This window comes from Corythoichthys intestinalis, chromosome 17, assembly GCF_030265065.1.
Source record: "Corythoichthys intestinalis isolate RoL2023-P3 chromosome 17, ASM3026506v1, whole genome shotgun sequence".
NCBI classification, from domain to species: domain Eukaryota; kingdom Metazoa; phylum Chordata; class Actinopteri; order Syngnathiformes; family Syngnathidae; genus Corythoichthys; species Corythoichthys intestinalis.
The window spans coordinates 14,973,752-15,001,633 of record NC_080411.1 but is presented as its reverse complement, the minus strand read 5'-3'; the positions used below and the strand labels follow the sequence as shown (position 1 = coordinate 15,001,633).

General features: G+C 38.9%; 1 protein-coding gene across 1 annotated transcript in view; it reads left to right on the top strand.

The window, feature by feature from the left end:
- The window catches only part of aif1l (allograft inflammatory factor 1-like), a 37,997-nt gene that overhangs the window by 5,819 nt on the left and 4,296 nt on the right, over positions 1–27,882 (top strand). Inside the window, exons 2-6 of the mRNA XM_057818709.1 lie at positions 3,143–3,312; positions 3,469–3,530; positions 9,683–9,749; positions 17,950–17,991; positions 26,571–26,736. Of these exons, the coding sequence (XP_057674692.1) occupies positions 3,288–3,312; positions 3,469–3,530; positions 9,683–9,749; positions 17,950–17,991; positions 26,571–26,736 (362 nt within the window). The 5' untranslated portion in view covers positions 3,143–3,287. The remainder of the gene's footprint in view (positions 1–3,142; positions 3,313–3,468; positions 3,531–9,682; positions 9,750–17,949; positions 17,992–26,570; positions 26,737–27,882) is intronic.

Here is a 27,882-nt window from a genome sequence, read left to right as displayed (position 1 = left end):
TAGAGTTCTCAGAAAGGCTCTGTTGTAGCGAACCTAAGTAACTTTTTATCTAAAATACTCCTAAATCGGCAAAATCTTGACTTGAATCTATCTTTAAATGATGAAACAGTTTTAAAACTTTCACATGTCGAAAGTAGACAGAAGGGAAGTAATGCAAAAACGGGAGCAATTTTAACAACTTTTCAACAGTTGACTCACAACATTAAATGACTTCCAAACATATCAAAGGTTGTTTTTTGTTGGTTTTTTTTTTTTTTTTTGGGGGGGGGGGGGGGGGGGGGGGTAAAAAAAATAACATTTAAGGTAACACCAGTTACTTTGCCAAGTCACTAATTACTCTTACATTCAGTTAACTGAGTTACTAACTCAATTACTTTTTGGGAGAAGTAATTTGTAACTGTAATTAATTACTTTTTAAAAGTAAGATTAACAACACTGGTCAAAAAGATGAAGTCTGCAGAATGAAAAGTGACGAAAGCGGAGATTTTATTCAGCCAATTTGTTGCCGAACACAATTCGCCCGCAACCATTGCTGATCACTACTCAGAATTAGCAAAAGAAATGTTCCCTGACTCAAAGATTGCATCAGTAAGTTAATTTTATCAATTGACCTTTTTAATTTATAATTGGACACACTAATGAACTACCTTCAAGTCAAACTGAATTGCGAGCTGAAGTGCCATGAAGTGCAGCTATCAAGACATGATAGAAATTGCCAAAAGTGCTACATACAGTTATAACAAAAGTCACTGTTAAATTTTAGTAATCATGATGTATCTGAAGATATTGATTGTTCTTTGATTGCACCAGCTTATATGTTACGATATTACCAATAAATTCATATTATTTTAAAAATTGAGTTTTATTTTTGTTTCATATTGCACGCGATATACAACGTTGTAAGATTTGTCACCACTTTGTAAGGGCATACGTCACTATTTGTAAGACTGCCAACGGCCTCGGGTTGACAGGTATGCTATGTTGATAATTGCGTTGTTTGTTTACCGCTTTTTGTCTTACTGCGAAGAAAGAGGAAGTGACGATCTCCCGCCGTGATATTTAAGTCATCAGTCATCGTGCTGTGACCTGGGAATTTAACGCTTGCGTTCAGATACGCCCAGGGGTGAAAGTGACTATAATATCTTGCCGGAACTCCTCGACGTGAAGGTCGCCACGGAGCCAGAAATTTTATTTTATTTTTTTCTTTCATTTTTTTGGGGGTGGGGGTTAAACCTCTTAAACTACTGAAACGCAAAGAAAACTGTTTTAGCACAGTTATTTCTATAAGACATACAAAAACTGATTTTCATTCAAAATTTTTATTTTTTCAATGATTTGCAAAATAAAAGTTAAAACATCAATAACCCCAACCTCCTTCTCCTAATTTTTATATTCCATTATTTCCTTACATACTAAATGCCAAATCTCAATTATAACTACTTAAGAACATAGGATGTACATTAAAATTGAAGTTAATGTAAACATTTACTTTTTTTTTTTTTTTTTTTTAAAGTAATAAAAATATAAGTAACATACATTCAGAAAAATAAGTACAAATGACTTACATTATGCAGAGTGAAATGGAAAATATTTTGAAGATCGCGCAAACATTGACTTTTTTTCAATCATAAGGAATGAATAAGTAGCCTAGCATAAATGAACAAATATAAGTCCAAAGTGCACATTGACAGCTAAAATGCTCTGAACCTCCCCATCAGAGAAAATAAGACTAAGTATGATAAATAAGCCTCCTCAACTCTTTCGTTGCTCTTAAAGATTTGATCCATTTTATGTTGCATTGCACTTTTTTTGTCGAATCAATTCAACAAGCTTTTTTTTTTTTTTGCTGTTCCAGAAAACATGCACATTTGAACCAATCAGAGCTAACTATCTCTGCTGATCACATGTCAGTATGTCAGCCAATTGAACGGATAAATGAGTCCTGGCGTTTTGCTTTGCTACGTGCTTTCGCACATTGACATGACTCATCATCGTCAGACTCAGATAACTGCAGCAGCTGGGGAGACCTCCATGCCGTCCATGGAATAAAATAAATAATAAATATTGATGGAAACGGTTTACGCTACACAAGCACTTTATTATGCTTTTTGTTAACACTTGTGTGTGTAAATCTGATGTTGGTTGATTGTTTTCTACTTGGAGATGAAATGCATGTGTGGCAGCTTAGCATTTATTATTTTTTATTTTTTTTTACATAACGTTTTGACAGTTGCCCTCATATTTTCTGAATCAACGCACCATGTACCGGAACAGCATTCCGGCCCTGAATCTTATACCGGAACTGCGTTCCTGACCGTTCTGGCCCATTTTCACCCCTGCATACTCCTCATCCAGGGAAAGTCCCGGACATTATACCAAGACGCGACTCGTTAAATGTCCACGTAATCTCCGTGTCAGTCGACCCGGGAAATTGCTTTCATATACAAGGCCTGCCGGGATTTTAACTGTGTTTAGGGGTATGTGAAAGGGGCTCATTTTTAATTAAAATGGGAGGCTGGTTCACCTCAGATAAACCTATAAAGCATTGTAAAGCACAAATGTAGCACTAATGATTTACATAATTTGTATGTCAGCCTGGTGTGTATTATTTCTGCTATTTCTTTTACTGAATTTCTTAAGTAATACAATAATATTGTTTTGAATTATATTTATTTCATTTTTAATTTTATTGTCTTTAAATCCTTTTTACTCTTGCACTTTTTCACAGTCTTGCACTTTATACTTTTATCTCTGCTATTGAATTGAAATGAATTGAATTTGATATGAATTAGCGTAGACACAGGTCGATAATTTGACTCAAAAGTTCACAAAATATTTGCCAGGCTATTTATTTGTTCATTTCTCTTTTAAGTGGAAGTTAGACCAACTATCTGTCGTTCCCCCACAAGATGTCACCATTTTAGCTAGTTCGTTATTTATGGCGGAAACACGGTGTTTTAAAACATTTAAGATAAAAGAAAAAAATTCTGCGAATTGGTTGCTTTCAGGATTTGTATTAGATCATAATGTTTTTTGGTGACGAAATCTGAAGTTTTTTTATTCATGTGTTCTAAAAATGAAGCCCTTGGTGACGCTGACATTTATTTTGGAAAACACTCACCGGATGTGCATGCTGTCACAGGGTCGATCGTTACTGTGGTTAGCGGTTGCCAAGTTGCCACAGTCCGAGCGAGGTTGGAGCATCTTCCGCACGCTTGCGGTGGCCTACTCGGCTCTACTAACTGTAACCCTTAAACTGGATTAAAACGCACACAAAAGCCGCTGTGATGCCTGCGAGTAAAAACCTACAAGGTAAGACAACGTCTTTATGTATTTATTTATTTGTTTTTATCCGGCTTTGTTTCTCGGTGGCTAACTTCAAATCCCGCAAATACAATGGATGGTTTAAGCTAGGTCACGTCCATTTTGACGTTCTTTTTTCTCCTTTTCCACTCCCTTTCCTTTTAGGAGGCAAAGCCTTCGGGCAGTTAAAGGAGCAACAAAGGCAGAAACTAGAGGAAGTAAACCAGGTAAATTGTGTTAATTCTGGCTTTCATTCATTTAATAATTATTTTATTCGTTTCGGCGGTCAATGTGTCGCCTTTGGAACGCAACGCGTGCACTTGACAGTGTGGTGAAGAATTCTTCTCAAAAGGTCTGACTTCATTGTATTGTTGTTTCCCGGTTGTATTGTTGTTTTAGTGATTTTCCATTCCTGGCGTTACACCTGCTTTCTCGTTGTTTAACCCGGGGGGAACAGGTGTGTGAGCGCTCTCAATAGGGTTCTTTGTCGTTATTAAGCATCTCTTTTTTTGCATGGGCATTTTTTTTTCACTATCAAGTTTCCCTGTCCATTGTGAGAACAAGTAATATGCAGTTCGAGATGCCTTTTAGCCATTCGTTTGCATCACAGAATTATTTTTTCTCCATATCACGTGCTCGTTGGAGCAGGGGGGATTCCCCAAAATGAGAGTTGTCATCCAAAAGAATCTATTGTGTTGGGGTAGTCATTCAGCTGGGGCTTGTGGGAATATTTTTCACTCATTAGCTGATATTGACTAGGGGTGTGAACGAATCTGACCTTCCAGCCAGAACGCCGGAATCACGCCAGCCTAACCAACGGACCCGCGTTGGCGCAAATCCAACAAGCCAGGCCAGCGGGATTATGACAATCCGGCCAGAAGGCCAAACTCTACGCGTTCACCTTAGTCCAGAGCTGAAACGAATACTCGAGCAACTCGAATTAAAAAACTGTTCGGAGTAATTTTATTCTCCTCGAGGAATCGTTTAATTTTGCCAGCTCTAAGCATCCCGTTTTGCCTGGACTATTTTTAATGCGGGACAATGCGCTGACGTCACGTGCGTAGAGGAAGAAGCACAAAAAAAAAATTTTTTTTTAACTTACTGCCGCCGACAGCCGCTACAAACTACGCCGACGTTGCTAAAAACTACGTCCACATGATGCTAGAGTGTGGTAGCAAGTAGTGTCCCATGCGTCTTATAGATATCGCATGCATAGGACTAGATGCGAAATGACAGACTTGGCCGCGCCTTGGCAGCGTTTGTAAACAGCCGCCATCTTTAAGCAGTAGACTTCTCAGCGCTAATAAATATAACGTTACTGTCATTCGCTCACGTAACGTTAGCCCCTCGGAGGGCTGGGTTTCTATTGATTATGACCACTGTCGATGCGTGGCTAACGTGTCTTACATACAGGCTTTATTTAATCTGTAAAAACACAGCGCCGTAGAGTGATGAGGGTGTAAAATTAAAACATAATAAAGCTAACTGTCAGGTTTAGCTCAGTAGTCATTGCTGAATAAAACACCAAGTAGCACTGGTCTCTAATGTGCTCCAATACAGCAGGTATCATACATTTATTTGGAACACTGCAAAAACTCAATCCTATCAGTACTTACAGTTTAGACTAACTTGAAACTTAACTAGAACTTAAAAATAGCTTGACACAAATGGAAATTGAATTGAAACACGTGGGATAAACACGGAGCTTTCAAGTGATGTGTGTTATCAAGCTAATTACATTTTTAGGTAAGAAATATGTTTTTTTTTTAATATATATATATATATATAAGATCTAGAAGTTTTTTGAGTGAAAGCAGTGAATTTTTTTTTCTAGTCACATCTTAGACGCAATTGTTGGCTGTTTTCAACAATGTACATCGACAATAAAGTCATTGATTGACAGAAAATGGTTCAATATTGGATTAAATGTCGTTTTTTTCTCATGTATATTTATAATTGCTCTTTACCTAAAAAAAAAAAAAAAAAAAAGTTTTATCCGATTACTCAATTAATCGATTGAATTTTCAGTCGATTACTCGATTACCAAAATATTCGATAGCTGCAGCCCTACCTTAGTCTTAACCCTTTGTAGTGACTCCATTTTGAAAGGTATAAAGACGGCTCACCGAAAAAAGTTGACAATTTATTCAGGTCGACAGCTATCAAAACGGCAAGGCGAAACAGATACACTTCAGGAGGGGAGGAAAGGTCACCCTATCATACATCAACAAAAGGTTCCCGAGAAAAAATAACAACGCTTAGTTAAACATTCAGTCTTTTGAAGGCTCTCGCGGAGCAGGCCGTGGGCAGGAAGAAGGGTGTGTTTGGGATTATTGTTTGTTTGTGGATTGGACAGGAGGATTCGGGAGTTACCGTTGTCCGGGCAACGAGGGTTGTGTATTTTGCCACCTCAGCGTTAAAGGGGCTCTTGGAGTCTGGTCAGCCGTGTTATCAGTTGGATATCAGGCATTCTCCGGTGCTCCTTGTGTTGGGACAGAGCGTCCCGCCATTTGTTCTGGACTTTCCGTGAGAACTGATTGCAAGAGTTGGTGCTCTTGACACACATGTTGGGCTTCCGTAATAAGAAGGCGTTGTGTATGTTTTATGCCCTATATTCTGCTTGTTTTCCTTAAAGTATGGTATAAGTGCTATTTATTCTATATTGGGTGTGTTAGAGTAATACAAGCATCAAACAGTAAATACGTGAAACAATACTATTCCCTGATTAATTATATTAAGTGTGTTAGAGTAATGCAAACAGTGAGTACTTTTTCTCGTAGGCACCGTCTATCTCCTTCAGGTGGGAACCAGGGACTCATTTTCAGCCCTAGAGTTTCATGCCACAGACCAGCCCACCTCAACCAACCGTATTGAAGGTTAGGGTTAGAGTAGGTTTAGACATGTGCCGAATACAGTTTTCAAGGTATACCGTGGTATGAAAACTTTTCAGTCATACCGTCCCTACGGTGTTATCTATTTTTTATGTCCCAAAAATGTAGGAAGAAATCCCTTGCTTGCAGCTGTAAGGCTCAACCCTCTCCCACCTTTTGTTGTTCAGTTTCAATGAGTTAGCTGTACTACACGATGGCTGGAGGAGGTGAAACTCATTAACTTTTTCCCCCCATCGAAGAAAACGAAATCGCTGGTATGGGAATACTTACGGCTACAGAAAAGTTAGACGGACGCGGCTTAGAGGAGGAAGGCCGGCCAACCAACATGTAAAACATGTTTGCGGTGGGTGACTGCTGAGGAGGCAATACCTCCAATATGATTACGCATTTATACAAAAGTAAAGGTTAGTAAACACTATCATGAACGTTTCCCACTAGCTACGAGAGTTAAATCCAGCCTTTAGTGTGTCTAGCGGTGGTAAAATATGTCTCTGGCAACTGTCTGTGTTGAGAAAGAGTGTGTGTGTATAATTGTAACCGGTGTGTCAGCGCCGCCCCGCGTTCCGCTCCCACCTCTAACCAGGCCGGGACGCGAATCCGCGCGCCATGACGCTTCCACTGGGCAGGTAGGGACGTTAACCACTGCGCCAATAAAGCTCGAGCCAACGGCGCAGCCGTCAGCGTCCCTACTTGAAGGCATCGGAGGGAAGGTTTTCCACGCACCGTCTCACACGCGCGGACCTGCGTGTACCCGTCACATAATGTAAACATGATACGAGTCACACACACGTGCTTTTTATGGAAAACAATTCAATTATTTTTGTTCTGATGGTAATAATGTTGAGCTGTGGCTGTAGGTTTATGCTCACTAGTCTTAGAGGACTGCATTTATTTTAATTTTATTTAAAATATACACATATATATTTTTTAACTTAGCATTATTCATATGTTCCAATTTGCTAATATGTTTTGAAAAATAAAAATCCTTTTCAATGGAAAAAAAAAGTTGTTTTTTCGTTAACCCAGATATCTCAAAGTAACACATTTTAGAACTAATTGCACTACCGCGAAACGTGTTATTTTTGCTTCAGGTCATCATACTGTCAGAATCTCATACCGGCACATGCCTAGGTAGGTAAATAGTGAGCCTTGGGCGACCGCGACAGAAGCACCTGGAGCCTCCATGCTGGAGTTTCTCATTCTTTCATTCTACACATTCATTCACAGTTTGCAGTATCTGTGCATTGCAGCTCAATAAATGCCACAGTCTGCCTCAGTGCCACATTTTGGGCTAAAAAAGCCAAAGTTGTCTGACGCAGGAATTTTACCCCGATTCTCCGTGTGCTTGTGCCCACATATAGTGTGTCTCGGGTGGCCTCGACAGCTGCCCAAAGCACCAGGAGGTTCATTGCTGTATTTTCATCCAAAAATCAAAAACCATAGCCAAGCGGCCAGGTGGGTTCACGCTGCCTCATAGTGCCCCGTTTTGGCCGTTAAAACCCCAAATTAGGTTTAACCAGAATCAAGTCAGCAGGATGATACTCTATTCCAGAGCTGACGACCACAGGAGCGCGCTGCTTGTCTTGAATTCCAAACTATGGAATGCGGGAAGGGCCATAATTAAAAAAATTTAAAAATTAAAGGCATCAAAGGGGGTTTATGTTAACGCTGTTATCAACCACAATAAGAGTATATCAAACTCCCGTATGGCACATAACTGTTCATACCATAAGGACACTCATTCCCATTTTCTGTGTCTCAGCAGCTGAACAGGACAGGTGAAAAAAACATGAGTGATTGCAGTCGATTGGATTGGACATTTATCGCGCTCAGGTTGAAACAAATTTCAAGTCAATGCTGAAATTAATAGTTGTCCCAATCACATTTGTTGCCCCCGAGTTCAAGTCCGAGTCACCTGATTTTGGATGATCCTCCGATACTGAGTACCGATCCGATACCTCGGCAATTTATTAATTAATTTCTTTTTAACAATATCTTTATCCATCTTGATTATTTTGTTGCTTTGTAGCCATTAAAAAAATCGTTAAAACACGTTCTTTCTCAATTAATCTCCTCAAAATATTATGTGTATAACCCAATTTTTTTTTTTTTTTTTTTTTTTTTTTTTGCCCGATTACGATCTTCTAAAAATGGCGTGCTCGGCCCCGATTTCCGATCACGTGATTGAATCTGGGACATCCCTAATCCCGATACCTCTGGATTATTTTGCTACCTTTAGCTCTGATCTCATTCACTGCCATTGACAGTGATAGATGTTAAATTTATTGGAACTGGGAAGGCTAAGTGGTCACGTTTCACTGCCATTGACGGCAATAGACTTCCAATTTAATTTGACTGGAGGGCTGGCAGCGATCGAACGATTGACCTTCCAGTCATATAACTTGAAATATGAAATATACTGGCAGTTATGTATACACTGTGGGAAACAGTAGCCTTTTTAGCGCTGATTTAAAAAAGCAAACAGTTTGAGCAAACTTCAAAGCTTCAGGTGACTTGTTCCAGAGGTGACTGGAGCCTCACCCGGCTCGGGTCTTGGAACACTGAGCAGACCGGTTCCCAACGGCCTTAAGGGTCTAGATGCTTCGTAAGGATCAAACAAATCGAGAATGTATTTTGTTTCAAGGCCATAAGTGTTTTTTAGACCAGCAGCAGTATTTTATAGTCTATTCTTTGTTAACATGTTACTTATTGAAGTGCATGTGACAATGTTGTGGCATTAGCAGTGCAATGGCAGTAATCCACAAGGTAGGCTTCAAGTCACAGGAAGCCAGGGTAACAATTTCATAACTGGTGTAACATTGTCCAGTTTCCATGTATTTGTAAGGACTCTGGCGGCAGCATTCTGTATTAGCTGCAGCTTCCCGATTGATTTTTTTTTTTTTTTTTTTTTTTTTTTTTGTCAAGACCTGTAACGATCCACGAAGAAACAATCCAATGAAATTGTGGAAGTGCAAAATTGATCAACACTGACATGTTAGATATACCAATTTGTTAACAAGAATGCTTTTTATTTATTCATTTGAAATGCTTCAGCATTCAAAGTTAAAATTGCTTCGAAATGCAACTGAAAGTGTTCAATCGATCGAAGGTCCTTGAATCGATTCGTGGCGGGCTCTAATATCCCGTACAGTGGCACGAGACTGGAACGCTTGAAGCAGCCTGGCCTCGATCCTCTTCGCGCTTCATTCGAAACGGGGAAAGACTTATGGAGGTCAGACGAGAATGTGACTCCACATGGCGGATTGCTTCATTATCATTTCATTAGTGCAGATCCCTTCCGGCATTTTTTTTTTCCGCATTTTTTTTTTCTTTCTTCACGCCCCGGTGAGGTGTCCCACTTTCATAAACTCACTCAGTCGCGACAAATCAACTAGGACACGCGCCCCTGTTGTGAGTCATCATGGTTTTGCTGCTTTATATGATGGCAAGAATTCACTTAATCCCTCTGTTTTTCTACCACTAATCAGGAATTCCTGGAGGACCAGAAGTACAGGGATGAAGAAGACCTCGCAGAGAAGCTGGAGGGTTTCAAAAGTAAGATCATTATTTGTACGGCGTCATAGAATAAAATAAAAAGCCTTTATTGTCATTATGCTGAGTGCAATAGGGTTTTAAGATTCACGATAACGTTCACCAGGTAATACAGAAGCAAAAGTACAATTAGGCTAAAATGAAAACACAAGTTACAGTGTAAACAAAGTGGGGATAAAGTGAATAAGTGACTAGCTGCAAATAAAGATGTAGTTGTAATATAACAGTGCGTATATGATAGGGGTGTAACGGTACACAAAAATCTCGGTTCGGTACGTACCTCGGTTTTGAGGTCATGGTTCGGTTCATTTTCGGTACGGTATGAAAACAAAATGCAAAATATAAATGTGCTAGTTGTTTATTACACACCTTTGTGCTTTCAACAATAGGAACATTAGCCTATACAAAGCTAGAATTCTGCTCAAAAAGTAGCGGGTATTTAAAGATAATCCAACAACAATTTGCCTTTCAGACCCCGCGTATTGATCAGCCTTCTTTCTGAAAGAAAGAAGAAAAAAGAAGTCCTGTGCTACAGAGAAAAGCAATCCCAATGACAAAGATTTTAACATGTATTTTATAAATGAAATGCCTCAATGAATCATTTTTTTTTTTTTCTTATGAACGGTTTTCAAAAGCTTTATTGGTGGATTTTCTCAAATTAAAGCGCTACACAGAAATTAATAAATTTAATTGTGTAATCAGGATCTGTGTATTATTTTTATTATTTAATTACTGGTGTTTTTGCTCATTTCAATTTATTTTATTTAAAGGGGCTATTATTTATTTTATTATGTGTTTATATATTAAAAATGTGATGTAGTATTCATTTATATTGTATATTTTATGTTGTATAACTTTAGTTCCTATGTGAATATTAGTTCCTACTTGTTTTGTTGTGGTAGGAGGGTTTTGTATTGAACACGGGGCCGTGTTGGTTATTATTATAGCAGAGTAGACAGCAGTAAATCAACAAAGACAAGTCAACTGTGCCCCGATCTACCACTCAAGAGATCTGATGGACTCAAAAAGTGGGTTACGATTGCATATTAGTTTGAAAATCGACCAGATTCACCGTATTTTTACACGAGTGACTTCCGGTCTGCCTGATCCTAGCTACCGGTAGTAGTATTGACACAGGAGGGTCGCGTCTCGCGTCAATTAATAAACTCTGCCGTTCTTTTCGCGTGCGTCGTGTTGAGCCACTTCTGGGACGCGTCTAACACGCGGCCGCACTACGACTGCATTGGCTGATTGACTTTAACGCCCGCGTTTCACTGTGTTTTTGCGGCGGCCATGTTGTCGCGCTGTTGACGTTTCTGGGTTATACTGTCCTACCTTGTTGGTCCTCATTATAGCAGAGAAGACGGAGTAAATATAATTTACACAAAGAAACTGTAGCCCGATTGACTCACAGCCTTGAAAAGTAAGGGTTACATTACGTCAGAAACTCGTTCGGTACGCCTCCGTTCCGAACCGAGCACCACGTACCGAAACGGTACAATACAAATACATGTACCATTACACCCTTAGTATATGACAATTTCCAGTACTCAGACTAGGAGGCAGATGGCTGTCTTGAAATAAGTTTGTGCATAGATATTGATGTAAAAGTGCAAAATCCTATCATGTAAGTAATATGTAAATAAAAACAAAAAATAAAAGGTTATGCAGTACCCAGATTCAGACAGATGTTTGGGATCATATTACTTTATGACATGCATGTGACACAAAGGTGTGGCATTAGCAGTGCAATGAATGAACCTCTGTGAAGTCGGCCCCCATCAGACGCAAATTTATGTAAATATGTCAATCATTTGTGCTTTGTGATCATTAAAAGTCATTTTAGGTCGGTTTTGGTGATTAGCCATGAGTGTATTTTTTTTTTTTTTTTTTTTTTTTTTTTTTTTTTTTTTTTTTTTTTTTTAGTCAAACGTGGTGGAATTGTGCATGACGACCACCAATCAGTCGACCTTTTCTTCATTTAGTTCTGCTTGAAAAACTAATTGAAAATTGCCAAAATCAACAAATGTGAAGCTGAGAGCTCATCTGAGGACTGTTAAATCCACAGTTAATCGATGGTTAATCAATCATCAAATTAATCAACATTTTGGTTGGCGATTCATCGTTTAGAGACCTTGTTCGCCTAAACATTGTCTTAACCCTTTAGTGAGCCACTTTTAGTTTTTCAATGTGTATTTTTTGGACATTGTTTTAGTCATTCATCTTGATTAAAAAATACAAAAAAGCAGTAAATGACTTAAGGGTTTTGAAATGTACTTTTTTTATAAAGTAAATAAAGGGAGCTGTTAATATTATGCTTTATTATTTTTTCAAGTAAAAAAGCAACGGGATAAAATTATTATTATTATTATTTTACTTTTTTCACTTTAAAATGATTAAAAAAAAAAAAAAATTTCCAAAGAGAAAGAAACTACCGGTATTCGGATTTCTTTTGTTCTTGATAAAAGCAAAGGACTATCTTCATAGAATATAATACAATTAGAAAGTTACACTTTATTCATTAGGGGTGTGACAAAATATTGAGGAATATTGTGATACTTTGTATCCCAAAAAAGGTTATCGATATGCTCCTGCCAAGAATCGATGTATCATTTTAAACAGGTGGTTTTTTTAAGTATAAGTATTAAAAATACATAAAGACTTTTTTTTTTAAAGGAAAACTAACAGATTGCGACCAAAATCTTCCATTTGAATTAGGGGTGCAGCTATCGATTATTTTAGTAGTCCATTAATCGATTAACTATTTAGCTCGAATAATCGAGTAATCGGATAAGGAACGTAAAGAATTAAAATTCTTTAGCTGAGCCTCAAATGGCATAAAAATAAATAAATAAATAAATAAATGAGGATCTATACACAACAAAAGAACAGTTGGCTAACTTACATAGCAAAAGTCCGCTAGCTTAAATGCTGTAAAATGTTAATATGTTTTTACAATGCTCTTAACAAATGGTTCAGACACATATTCCCACAAAAAAATGTCTAAATATACCAATAAACTAAATTCCAAATGCATTAAAAAAAACATTAGCTCAAGCAAAAACTTAGCTTATGTTGGTCTTAACGGGGAGCAGATGGATTCAGCCATGTGAAATAAGGTCGAGGGCCGTGTATCCACCCAAATCAATAAAACTAAATGCAAACATTTTCAAAACAAACCATTACAACGGCACTTTAATTAAACGAATACTCGAAGCAGCCAAATTTAATTCGAATCTTTTTTTCTAATCGAATACTCGAGTTAATCTATTAATCGTTGCAGCACTAATTTGAATAGTGTCTTTGTTTACTCAATGGCTGCCTTTTGACAACGCTAGACGGCCAGTCCTTTTAGACTGTGAGGGGGCGTTAATTGGAAACCAGAGCATTCGTAGCCAGTTTTTCTGATTTTCAGGGCATGTAGAGTTTACTTTCTGTTCATTTAAAGGTATTTAGAGGTCACTGCCTGTCCATTAACCAAAAATCAACAGGAAGTGATCCATGAATGCCCCAAAATCAACAGGAAGTGACTGAAAATCAACAGCAAATGACCTGAGATGCCCCTAAATTCAACAAATTGGTTGCCATTGACAAATGTTTATTCACTGCCACTCTCCCACTTCAAATGAATTGGACGTCTACTTGTGATAAACAATTCAATTCACAGCAGAAGGATGAAAAGAGCTTGTTTTTCTGTTTAACACTTGCGTAGTAAAATATCAGTTATTTATTTCCTGACCCATGTATCGATAACTATTATATCGCTATATTGTGAGATAATCATTATTGCAAATTGTATCATATCATGAAATACCCAGAGATTCCCACCCTTCGTATTCATAGTCCAACTATTTGTTGTAAAGCACATTTACAGGTAAAATATTAAGCCCAGCGTAATATAACAATAAATAGTATGTTTTTTTTGTTGTTTTTTTTTTTTTTTTTTTTTTTTTTTTTTTTAAATAACGGATCACTCAACCCTAACTCTAGGAAGTAAAACAGAAACAAGAGTTAATCCTATCATGCTGGCTGGAATGAGGTCTAAGGTGCAAACATTTTTTATGACATTGACTCTTTTTTTTTTTTTTTTACAAGCGACAAGGCAATCGAGCTAGCGCTGCAATATGATGAAATGTAGTTGTATTTCTGCTGTTTCAGCCTCAATAGTTTTATCTTTTTTTCTCCCACATTCCCCCATTCGGGAAAAGGCCGCATTGATGTTTGCAAGGCCGACGATGGAATGCGGCAGGGCGTTTTTTTTTTGTTTTTTTTTTCTTCTTAAATCACCGCCCGCTGTTATCACAGAACTTTGCTCCCACCCGCCGGCAGAAACAAAACGGCGTTGTTAGAATGACCTCATTGTGACATAAAAACAGAATGCAAAAAAAGGGTAAATGTGTCTTGTCGTTTGCCAGGGTACGACTCATGTTGTTTTGAATTTTGGCTGCACATTTTAGCGTGACGTAAAGCTGCTTAAGGGAACCAAAACAAAAACCGCATGCGCTCCCTAAAGACGTTCGGCAGAGGCCAAAACAACGCGTTTGTTCTTTCCCTTTGTTAATTTGCGGCACGCGAAATTATGCATGTCAAGCTTTTTAGTAAACCAGTGATTTCCGAGCACTTTGGGGGCGGAAAAAAAAAAAACTCGGCAAAAAAAAAACAAACTTGATGATGCAAACTTTAGTGAATAGCAAAGCTGTATTCAATGTTGTTCAATGCCTTGGTCAGCGTTGGCTAACAATGTTAGCGTCTCATTATTGTGACAATACAGTGGGGCAAATAAGTATTTAGTCAACCACCAATTGTGCAAGTTCTCTTAATTGAAAAGATTAGAGGCCTGTAATTGTCAACACGGGTAAACCTCAACCATTAGAGACAGAATGATGAAAAAAAAAAAACAGAAAATCACATTGTTTGATTTTTAAAGAATTTATTTCCAAATTAGTGGAAAATAAGTATTTGGTCACCTACAAGCAAGCAAGATTTCTGGCTGTCAAAGAGGTCTAACTTCTTCTTACGAAACTCCACTCGTTACCTGTATTAATGGCACCTGTTTTAACTCATTATCGGTATAAAAGACACCTGTTCACAATCTCAGTCAGTCACACTCCAAACTTCACCATGGCCAAGACCAAAGAGCTGTCAAAGGACACCAGAGACAAAATTGTAGACCTGCACCAGGCTGGGAAGACTGAATCTGCAATAGGTAAAACGCTTGGTGTGAAGAAACCAACTGTGGGAGCAATTATTAGAAAATGAAAGACATACAAGACCACTGATAATCTCCCTCCATCTGGGGCTCCATGCAAGATCTCACCCTGTGGCGTCAAAATGATAACAAGAACGGTGAGCAAAAATCCCAGAACCACATGGGGGGACCTAGTGAATGACCTACAGAGAGCTGGGACTACAGTAACAAAGGCTACTATCAGCAACACAATGCGCCGCCAGGGACTCAAATCCTGCACTGCCAGACTTGTCCCCCTGGTGAAGCCAGTACACGTCCAGGCCCGTCTGCGGTTCGCTAGAGAGTATTTGGATGATCCAGAAGAGGACTGGGAGAATTTCTTATGGTCAATGAAACCAAAATAGAACTTTTTGGTAGAAACACAGGTATTCGTGTTTGGAGGAGAAAGAATACTGAATTGCATCCGAAGAACACCATACCCACTGTGAAGCATGGGGGGTGGAAACATCATGCTTTGAGGCTGTTTTTCTGCAAAGGAACCAGGATGACTGATCTGTGTAAAGGAAAGAATTAATGGGGCCATGTATCAAGAGATTTTGAGTGAAAATGTCCTTCCATCAGCAAGGGCATTGAAGATGAGACGTGGCTGGGTCTTTCAGCATGACAATGATCCCAAACACACAGCCAGGGCAACAAAGGAGTGACTTTGTAAGAAGCATTTCAAGGTCCTGGAGTGGCCTAGCCAGTCTCCAGATCTCAACCCCATAGAAAATCTGTGGAGGGAGTTGAAAGTCCATGTTGCCCAACGACAGCCCCAAAACATCACTGCTCTAGAGGAAATCTGCATGGAGGAATAGGCCAAAATACCAGCAACAGTGTGTGAAAAGCTTGTGAAGAGTTACAGAAAACATTTGGCCTCCGTTATTGCCAACAAAGGGTACATAACAAAGAATTGAGATGGACTTTTGGTATTGACCAAATACTTATTTTCCACAATGATTTGCAAATAAATTCTTTAAAAATCAAACAATGTGATTTTCTGCTTTTTTTCCCACATTCTGTCTCTCATTTTTGAGGTTTACCCATGTTGACAATTACAGGCCTCTCTAATATTTTCAAGTGGGAGAACTTGCACAATTAGTGGTTGACTAAATATTTATTTGCCCCAATGTAAATCGAAAAGGTGACTTTGTATCCCAAAAGGTTATCGATATGCGCCAGCCAAGAATTGATATATCGCTTTAAAAAGGTATCACTGTTTAAAACACAAAAAAGCGAGCCAAAATTTTACTCTAGAATAGTGTCAATGTTAACTCATTGGCTGCTGTTGATGACCAGTCTATTTTGACTGGGAGGACGAATCAAAAAGACTTTTACAGGCAAATTCCTGTTCAATAACCATAAATAAACAAGAAGGGACCTGTAAATGCCCCTAAATCAACAGGAAGTGAGCGAAAATCAACAGGAGCTACAGCGCTAGACGTCCAATCCATTTTGACAGGGAGGAGGAGTCAAAACGACTTGAACATGACATCTAGCACCATCAATTGAATAGCACTGAAATCGGAGCATTCACAACCAGGCTTCCTAGTTTTGGGGGCAGTTACAGGTCACTCTGTGTTCTTTTTTAGGGCAGTTACAGGTCACTTCCTGTTCAGTAACCCCAAACCAACAGGAAGCGACTCACAGATGCCCCAAAATCAACAGAAATTGACCTCTAACTGCCCTTAAATAAACACAGTGTGACCTTCCTGTTCACTTCCTGTTCATTTTAGGGCATTTACAGGTAACTTCTTGTTCAGTAACCTTAAATCAACAGGAGGTGACCCATAAATTCCCTAAAATCAATCGGAAGTTGGCAAAAATCAACAGGAAATAACCTGAAATGCCCCTAAATGAACTCATTGCCTGTATGTGACGGCCAGCGTGTTTGTGGCAATGTGGACTGCTTTTGTAGTCGTCATATGCTCCAAAATTCCAAATGCCCCTGAAGGCACCATATAAGTAAGTGTCTGTCTAAGAGGGTCCGCAGACTTGGGTCAGCTGGTTTTCTGAGGCTACAGACGATCAACAGGCTGTGTCCCACTCAGCTCTCTAATGTGTATGCGAGAATACATACTCCCCCCTCCACCCCGAAGTTTGGGAACAGGCTGATCATTGTCCCGTCGCGCTCCCCACGGGTTCACACAGTTCCGTCTCTCAGCTTCCCAACACATGCGCACACACAGCTGCCATTGTGCTGCAGAAAGTGTAATGTGACTAGAGGAGAGAAAACTGCGACATTTAAGGGGAGAAGAAGCAGGCCTTTCAAAACAGATGTACTAACTTTTTTTTTCTTAAAGCAACACTTGGTAACTTTTCAACCTTTATTAAATATTTTCATAACATTTGTGATATGTCGACTGACAACTACTTGAATAACACCTCTTTTGAATTAACTTTGAGGAGAGTGTGAGGAACCCTGCCACACAAACTACAAATGTGCTGACTGCTTACAGCATGAGAGCGCAACATAAGACACAAAAATTTGTCCGAGGAGACAAAAAGAAAAAGGGAGGCTACCAGGATAAAAGGACACTCAAGAATAAACATTGGCCCGGCTTTTACGGACAAGCGTACATAGTACGGAGCCCCTAAAGGGACATCAACAGAAATAAAATTAATTTAAACGATCTGGTGCGCAGCAGATTGTTTCTAGTGCATGCCAGAAACAATCTGGTAAACATTAACATTATATAGCATTTAAGCTAGCGGACCTTTGCTTTGCAAGTTAGTTTTTTTGTTGTACTTAGATCCTTATTTATTTATTTATTTATTTATTTATTTATTTATTTATTTATTTCGTTTGAGGCTAAGCTCAGGTTTTATTCGAACTAACTGACAGTTTAATCGATTACCTAAATAATCGATAGCAGCAGTCCTAGTGCTAGCCATATATATAAACTTTGATCAGATGCTCGTTCTTTTTTTTTTTATTTACTTTTTCTCTTGTTTTCTTCTGCTTTTTTTTAACAGATAAATATGCTGAATTTGACCTGAATGACCAAGGCGAGATTGGTGAGTAACCAGGAAAGTTGTTGACTTTTTTCGTTATTTTCCATCGGGAAGGTCTGTCAGTCTCTACTGTATTGATGGGTGAATCGAGCAGCACGATAGATGTTTTATAGTTATTATTACTTAATGTTTTTTTCAAGGATGACTGATGTGTACATGCTGTTTATAGAGTGGAAAACGCCATTTTTGAACAGGGAACTCTTATCAGTGTATCAGCAACTTCCGGGTTACGACACATGGAAACTGATACAAACCAAAAACGAACAGAACAAAAATACCATAATTCTATTCTCTCATATTCGATTTTTAATTTCAAAACAAAATCAAAACACCGAAAATTGGTACAGTTATTTGTTTTCCGAATTTTGATTTGAAAACGACAAATTAGGGCTGCAACTAACGTTTATAATTGATTATTTGAACAAGTAGTTGAACTATTCATATATTAATCGGATAACTGTCACTTTTTTCAATATCCTTCATAATTTAACTTGAAGTTGTTTTCGGCATGTTGTAAGTAACAGGCATGAAAATCTCTCACCTTTCGGCGAAATTCGCCGTTTTGAAGTCAAAAAGGGCGACCTACGTGAATTGCGTAGATCCGAGGAGAAATTCTTTTTGGGAGGGGGGGGGGGGTTTATTTAATTATTATTATTATCATCATGTGATCAACTTAGTACGTAAACTGAGCACTTAAGAACACAGTCAGCAAATCCTTCTAGATGCTTCGCTGACGAGAACCAATCATCGGCCCAAGCTGCGTTCCATTATTCCAAACGCGCGCACTCCTTACGCGTGTACATGGAGTGCTCGGAGAGCCTTCGGTTGCATTGCAAAGCTGCGAAAACAAAAAGCAGGCCTTATCCACATCGGGGCAGACCAGAGCGCAGCATACACACTTGCCTGTATTTGCCAGCAGATTGAATTTGGTGAGTAATGGTTTCAATCGTTTTCACGTTTTGCGATATAAAAAAATGACTGCCATTCGTTGCAGCTTGCGTTGAACACTGCCAGAGCTAGCCAAATCTCCCATGAAAAAAATAACTCCCGTTAAACTGGCGTCAAGCTTGTGTATTTAGCGGTAATATAAACGAAGAAACACACTGTTGAGTCAAATTAAGCGGCATGCTCTCGGATGGAGGGGGCGCCTCACATCGCTCCCGTCGTCCGCCGGAGACGCGTTATTTTCGGCTTGGATTTGAGCTGACGGCCAGGGATCCATCGTTTTTCGCGGCTAATGGGGACCAGAACCCGCCGCAATAAGTGAAAACCGCGAAGTAGCGGCCCAACCCCCCCCCCCCCCCCCCCCATTTTTTTGTGCGTGTTCAATGCATTTATTCAGATTTTACATTGGAAAAAAGATACATATATAAGACATGTTTTTTCACTTTTTTCACCAAAGTATCATTTATAAATGGTTTTCAAGCACTTGAAAATGTAAGACACAATGTAAAGACACAAATGTCCTAGCCAAAATGTGGCCCAAACGCAAAACATTACTTAAATGGAAAAATTTGTTTCAATCAAGAAAAATAGTTTTCAAATGCTTTTTGTGTCTCAAATTTATTATTGCAATCAAAAACATTTTTTTTCATTGAAGCTACTTTTTGGGATTAAAAGTATATACTGTATTTTGATTGAAGCAACTTTGTTTTTGATAGAAGTAACTTTGTTTTTTGATTGAATAATAAAAACACAAATCTAACTCTATCGTTATTGAGTGAGAAAGACATTAAGAAAGCTTTAAAACTAAAAGCCACCGGGGAGTCTGTTTGTTTTTTTAAATATTTATATTTCATTACATAGACATGCGTCGTAGGGAAGGGAGATTGAGGGATAAAAAAAAGGAGTTAGATGAGGCTGCTAAAGGCAGTGGATACCTCATCAGCTGGGTGAATAGCAGACCTGGTAAGAACAAGTTTGCAAGGATAGTCGGGTATTAAATCCAATTATATAAACAATTACAATGTTATTTTTCTATAAGATTTTTATGTCATTGCTTTATTAATCATTAGGTGCTAGAGTTGTTAAGTATGGATAATAATGAAATAATAGTTTTAAGAAAACTGTGCTGTTGGTGGCTCAGTGACCATCTGATGTGGTTTGTTCTCAGATGAACAAGTTGAGGAAGGAAGTTTTGATGCAGAGGTTGAAGGAAGAAAAGAGGCAGACTGACTGAGTCACAGCCAGAAAGTGTTGATGACAGTTTTGATTTCCATTCACTGTTGCCCCCTCCCAATTAAAGTATGTCACAGTCGCAGCCAATTATTATCTAAAGCTGGTTAAAATTTAAGTTATGTTGTTTTAAGGTGTATTAAATACTTGTTCATGTGCCCCTTTTGATCTACGAGCACCAACCCCTCCACCGGTCTCTGCATGGCCCTGCTGAAACACAGTGTGGGTCGACAGAGCTCAATATTTTGTTGGGGTGTACAATACAGTGTACTGGAACATATTTCCTCCACACCCTTCTCACCTTTTTAACCCCTGACCCATTTTCATGCCTGAAGTAATGAAGACAAAATGGATGACTATTTCCTTCAACAATATTTCTATGGCAGCTTCCTGACTTAACTGTAGTCTACAACTCTGTTTTATGTACATAAAACTTGTTGAGGTTTGTAATTGAGATTCTTTGTATTATACAAAAATAATTTCTCAGTACACAAATCAGACAAAAGTCCTGATCATTCAAAAAAAAAAATTCTGCTAATTGACATTTTTTTCTTGTGGGCAAAGCGCTGATATAGATGGATTGTGTCAATGACATTTACAGGCATGAAAATCTCTCACCTTTCGGCGAAATTCGCCGTTTTGAAGTCAAAAATGGCGACCTACGTGAATTGCATAGATCCGAGGAGAAATTCTTTTTGGGAGGAGGGGGGTGGGGCGGGAGGTTTTATTTAATTATTATTATTGTAACGAATCGAGTTATAATGTGGCGAGGGTGTTAGCATGTGTTCCTGAATGCACCGCATGACGTAGAGGGGTGAGGGAGGTGCGGGAGAGCGAGGGACGTGCCTTCCGTGTTTACGTTTGTTCTGGCGGGGGAGATATGTGCGTTGGCTGCGGCAGATAGCAGTCGTGTTGTTCAATAAGTTTCCACAAATAAAGAATTTCAATCTGATAAAACGGTTGACTATTATCAACGTTACATTATTATTATCATCATGTGATTAACTTAGTACGTAAACTGAGCACTTAAGAAATCGGTTCTTTAAAAAATGTCACACTTGGACAGTCAGCAAATCCTTCTAGATCAGCGGTCTCAAACCGACTCCACAAAGGGCCGCAGTGGGTCCTGGTTTTTGTTCCAACAGATCCAGCACAAACAGTTCAACCAATGAGGTTTCTACTAACATAAGCAGCACCTGATTGCAATCAACTGATTACACTTGTAAGAAACCAGATTGGTGAAAAGATATTTGTCTCGTTTGGTTGGAATGAAATCCAGTACCCCCTGCGGCCCTTTGAGGACCGGTTTGAGACCACTGTTCTAGATGCTTCGCTGACGAGAACCAATCATCGGCCCGAGGTGCGTTCCATTATTCCAAACGCGCGCACTCCTTACTGTACATGGAGTGCTCGGAGAGCCTTTGGGTGGCATTGCATAGCTGCGAAAACAAAAAGCAGGCCTTATCCACACCGGGGCAGACCAGAGCGCAGCATGCACACCTGCCTGTATTTGCCAGCAGATTGAATTTGGTGAGTAATGGTTTCAATCGTTTTCACATTTTGCGATATAAAAAAGTTACTGCCATTCGGTGCAGCTTGCGTTGAACACTGCCAGAGCTAGCCAAATCTCCCATGAAAAAAAATAGCTCCCGTTAAATTGGCGTCAAGCTTGTGCATTTAGCGGTAATATAAACGAAGAAACACTGTTGAGTCAAATTAAGCGGCATGCTCTCGAATGGAGGTGGCGCCTCACATCGCTCCCGTCGTCCGCCGGAGACGCGTTATTTTCGGCTTGGATTTGAGCTGACGGCCGGTGTCGGCACAACACCGGCCCGACGAGTGGTGGGAATGAGTCCTGCTTCTTAAAGCTTTTCAGAAATACAGGGATCCCTCGTTTTTCGCGGTTAATGGGGACCAGAACCCGCCGCAATAAGTGAAAACCGCGAAGTAGCACCCCCCATTTTTTGGTGCGTGTTCAATGCATTTATTCAGATTTTACATTGGAAAAAAGATACATATATATGACATGTTTTTTCACCAAAGTATCATTTATAAATGGTTTTCAAGCACTTCAAAATGTAAGAATTATGATAAGTTTTAAACATGTTACTGCCCCACCGAATTATTTTTAAACAAGAATAAAGTAGTAAGAAAATGCTTGGCTTTATTAAATGCTTCATAGTGAGTCTACTCAAACCCTCTCAGGCTTTGGTAAACGGTGATTGACACGTGTGCAAAGATTTTCTTTTTATATATATATTTTTGTTTGAAGCAACTTATTGATTGAATAATAAAGACACAAATGTCCTAGCCAAAATGTGGCCCAAACGCAAAACAACATTACTTCAATGGAAAAATTTGTTTCAATCAAGTAAAATAGTTTTCAAATGCTTTTTTTGTCTCAAATTTATTTTTGCAATCAAAAACAATTTTTTTTAATTGAAGTGACTTTTTGGGGATTAAAAGTATATACTGTATTTTGATTGAAGCAACTTTGTTTTTGATAGAAGTAACTTTGTTTTTTGATTGAATAATAAAAACACGATTGAATAATAAAAACACAAATCTACCTCCATCGTTATTGAGAGAGAAAGAAATTAAGAAAGCTTTAAAACTAAAAGCCACCGGGGAGTCTGTTTTTTTTTTGTTTTTTTTTAATATTTATATTTCATTACATAGACATGCCTCGTAGGGAAGGGAGATTGAGGGATTAAAAAAAGGAGTTAGATGAGGCTGCTAAAGGCAGTGGATACCTCATCAGCTGGGTGAATAGCAGACCTGGTAAGAACAAGTTTGCAAGGATAGTCGGGTATTAAATACAATTACAATTACAATGTTATGTTTCTATAAGATTTTATGTCATTGCTTTATTAATCATTAGGTGCTAGAGTTGTTAAGTATGGATAATAATGAAATAATAGTTTTAAGAAAACTGTGCTGTTGGTGGCTCAGTGACCATCTAATGTGGTTTGTTCTCAGATGAACAAGTTGAGGAAGGAAGTTTTGATGCAGAGGTTGAGGGAAGAAAATAGGCAGACTGACTGAGTCACAGCCAGAAAGTGTTGATGACAGTTTTGATTTCTAGTCACTGTTGCCCCCTTCCAATTAAAGTATGTCACAGTCGCAGCCAATAATTATCTAAAGCTGGTTAAAATTGAATTTATGTTGTTTTAAGGTGTATTAAATACTTGTTCATGTGCTCCTTTTGATCTACGAGAACCCGCCCCTCCACCGGTCTCTGCACGGCCCTGCTGAAACACAGTGTGGGTCGACAGAGCTCAATATTTTGTTGGGGTGTACAGTGTACTGGAACATATTTCCTCCACACCCTTCTCACCTTTTTAACCCCTGACCCATTTTCATGCCTGCATTCATTTATTTTTATTTATTTTTGTATACAAACTAAACATCGAATAAGGAGGAGGCAGACTGGAATGAATCAGTTTTCTTTGTCCAGTAGTTGATAAATACAATCGAAATGCAATTTCAAAGCACACTCGCTTGTATGACAATTTTGTTTGAATAGGAGTTTGTATGAATGGGTTTATGTGTGTGGTTTCTTTATAAAAAAAAATGAGCCAACTTTACTATCTAACAATCACTCAAGTGCTAATATGCTTCTCCAAAACAATACAAATGGACACTTAAGACACTTATTAGCATCATGGCTCACGAGCTAAGTGCTCCGTGCAAAGTAGTAGTGTCTCATCAAGAAAGAATACAAACACTACAATTGGCTTCATTTACCCACGGTGGCACATTGAATCTTGCTCTCGATACTTCGTAATACAGGATTATTGATTCGGCAACCCAACCTGAGTGTTGCAGTGAACTCCCGCTCTAATCACTGGCGCGTAAGCCTGTCGAGATATGCAATAAGTAAATTTATCGCACGGTAAATAAAAAAGAGGGCGGTAATTTTCCTGGTTCCGTTCACAGATGTTTATAGGTCAGCAACACGCTGTACAATTAGAGTTCAGTTCAGACGTACAAAAAAAGGGGACACATGTTGAACATTGTAAGACATTAGTATTGAGGGTTGTGGAAAAAAGACAATTTACTAGCCACTTTAGACTGCGATAAAACATTGGCAGTCTTCTCAAAAAAGCAAAACTGTGGTTAAAAGGTGAACATGGTTAACAAAGGTTAAACATGAAAACACTCTAGTTAACAGCATTTGCAAATGATGCGGAAAAAAAGAAAAAGAAATGTTATTACTGACACCTTATACATGACAAAAATAGAGGTGCACTTTATTATTTATTTACGGCGTGTAAAGCATACGGTTAGCGGCTTAGCGAAATACTTCCGCTGAACATTTCAAAATAAAAGCACTTAATGTTCAACATGTAAACAAAGATTTCTGGAGTTAATCTCACACACTTCAGATTCTACACTAAGAGTAGCTTTAAAATGACACCCATTTTGAAAAATCTGATTGCCATTGAATAATTTGGCTTCAAATTTGCTAACATATGCACTTTGCAGGACAAGATGACAGTAGGGCTGGGCGATATGGCCTTAAACATGTATCACGATAAATTGAGCAGATTTATCTCGATAACGATAAATGACGATAAATTCGCCCAAGCGTACCGTTATATAATTTGAAAATCTGAATCAATGCATGAAATACAGATTAACTGTTTCTTGTTGATTTATTTACCAGCATTCAATTTCATATACCGTATTTAACAATTGTACATGCAGTCTAAACATTAAGTTTATAAAAATGTATCGTAAGCAATAAGAATTCAAGTATGAACATTTATAACAGCGTGTATGACTTGAACAACGTACATTATCAAAATCAATATGCCTGTGCAAACATGTCATTGTAACACAAATGACTTGCAGCTTGAACAGTACACTTCAAAAAGACAACTTATTGTTAATGGCTGCTGTGACATAATTATTAAATACAAGTGTCTACTTTATGCTTTCAGGGTCTCCCACCCCCCCCACCCCCAGTGCATTTTTTAATAAATGCACGCACAAATGAACCCCCAAACAAACAGAGAGACACACACACATTAAAGCTATATTGATCTTTTTCAAATGAAACGCTTAAGATTTTATGATAGCAATAATGACACAGAAATAAGCACATACAGAAAAATAGCTGGGGCCATTTCTCGGTCATTATAAGTTTCGCCGTTGGATTGTACTTTATGTTGAATGCTTTACCATCACAAAAGCTATCAGAGGAATCACACACAGACAGATACAAAATAACGCCACATAGTAGTTGCTAGATGCTGTCCGTGCCCAAACCACTCATTAAGTTCAGGCGTTTCGACAAGGTTAGAGCCGCTATCCGACTCCATCACGTTCATTTGTAGCGTTAGCCGCTAGCTAGCGTTAGCCTGGCTACCAGTAGAAAGCCACGAAAGCACCATCTCTGGAAATCGTGAGAACAAGGGAGGACAGCGGGTGAAAGTCCGTCTGGATGCCACCAAGAGTCTACTAAATGTCGGGTGAAAGTTTGGTGAACCTCCCTTAAGCCACACTCCATCACGTTTTGCTTGTAGCGTTAGCTGCTAGCGTTAGCTTACCAGGCCTTTGTTTGATTGGCTTCTTGATGATCACGTGACTCTCTACGTAAGCCCATTGACTGCTTTCTTAAAGGGGAATGAACATAGACGAACAACAGAATCAAAGCGGGATGAAAAGACTATATTTTCTTGTTTTATTAATTTACCGAATTTACCGACATGGTCAAAATTACGTCGGTCATCGTTAAGAATTTCGGTGACGGTAAATTTTCGGTTTACCGCCCTGCTCTAGATGACAGTCATTTCGGATCAAATAAACACTTTTGATGGGCTCTAATTGGCAGAGAACAAAAATGGCATTGGGTTTCTCACCTATTTCATATTCTGCTCATAGCTAGCTTTCAAATGACTCATTGCATTGTGTGTGTTTTTAATAATTATTATTTGTAATACAGTTTGTGTTTTATTTAAGAATAACAATTTGTCGTATTTGAATAGGTGATTTATTAGGCTGTATTGTCACTACATTAGTGGTTGAATTGGTTTAAAAAAAAAAAAAGATTGACGATAATATCGCATATCGGCAATAATTTATGAGACAACTTATCATCTACTAAAATTTATTATCGCGACAGGCCTACTGGGGCGCGCAGCCTCTCATTACACACAAACAAGGACCCAAACGGGACTGCTCATAGCTGCCGGCAGTAATCAGTTATCAAATTCGTTGGCAACTAATTTATTAATCGATTAGTTGTTACCGCCTCTCGACGAATGAAATAACATGTCGTTTTCCGATTTTGGGTTCTAAAACACACATGGAATGAACAAATGGCACACTTGATACACTGATAGTTTGTGAACATTGTCGATATTGCCGGAAAAGTATACAGCGTGTCCCTGCTGTTTCAGATCTGATGGGTCTCAAGCGGATGATGGAGAAGCTGGGCGTTCCCAAGACCCACTTGGAGCTGAAGAAAATGATCATGGAGGTGACTGGCGGCAGCAGCAGCAATACCATCGACTACAGGGACTTTGTCAAGATGATGCTGGGCAAACGCTCGGCCGTGCTCAAACTGTGAGTGTTAATATCAGCTGATGGCGTCATCCGTCCGTGGGGATGAACGCCGACGTCACTAGACCGCGCGCCGCCTCGGCCGCTAATCTCCATAGCGACAAAACCGGGTCGTCGTTGTTCTTAGCTGCGGGATTGTGTGATTAAGTAGGTGATTATTGGTGAGTCACCGATGGCCGTGCGAGAAAGTGCAATACCTGAAAATCGTCGTGACTAGGCGTGAACTTTTTTGGGAAAGGTACGGCATTGCAGGCCACTGTTTTCAATCTGGTTATTGTGGATGATCCTATTTAAAGCAGTCGGCCTCAGGGGCATGATGCATGTCAGCTCTGCGGGACTAAGCCGGCCGCTCTATTTAGTTGGCAAATCTTCTTATCCTTGAATGCAGGAAGCATAGAAAAATGCACAACTTTTCTTCCTTTGCCCTTAAACGAAAAACATCACACAGCTGTCATCTGTAAATAAACCAGAGCAGTCCTCACGTGTGAAATCTTTCTAGAACTGGTGTCAACAATTCACTTAGACTAGGTTCAGATCACAGGTCTGATTTTTCTTCATATCTATTTTTTTGGAGTGCCTGTTGAGACTGCCTTTCTCCATTAAACCTGTTCACGTATTACACATGCGCAGAAGCATCAAAACAAATGACTAGAAATGCTGGCTCTACGTCATTGTTGGGTTGGCAACCCAAAATGTTGAAAGAGCCATATTGGACGAAACAAACAAAAACAAATATGTCCGGAGCTGCAAAAAATTAAAAGCCTTTTCTGGGACAGCAGAAAAAAAAATCTTAAACAGCATTATTATGTGAATTAGAATCATATTTTGAGACTATTTGACTATATACAACAATTTGGCAAAGCGCAGATGACGAAATCTGCCGTTTAGACCTGCCTGTCAGTATAGAGCTCTAGCGTCCCCAGCGGGATGATGACGTCGGCAGGGTCACGATTTCATCTGATTTATAATTCAGCCCATTGAGGGGGGAAGATTCAGAATGAGGAAAATACGACAGAGAGGAGCAAAATGTAATGAATGTTTCAGTCTATCCAATATTTTTAGAGGATATTCTTTTTATCCAAGTATTTTTCCCCAATTGCTAAATAAATGGTATGGTCATGACTCATGACAAATAACAGTCTTGTGTTA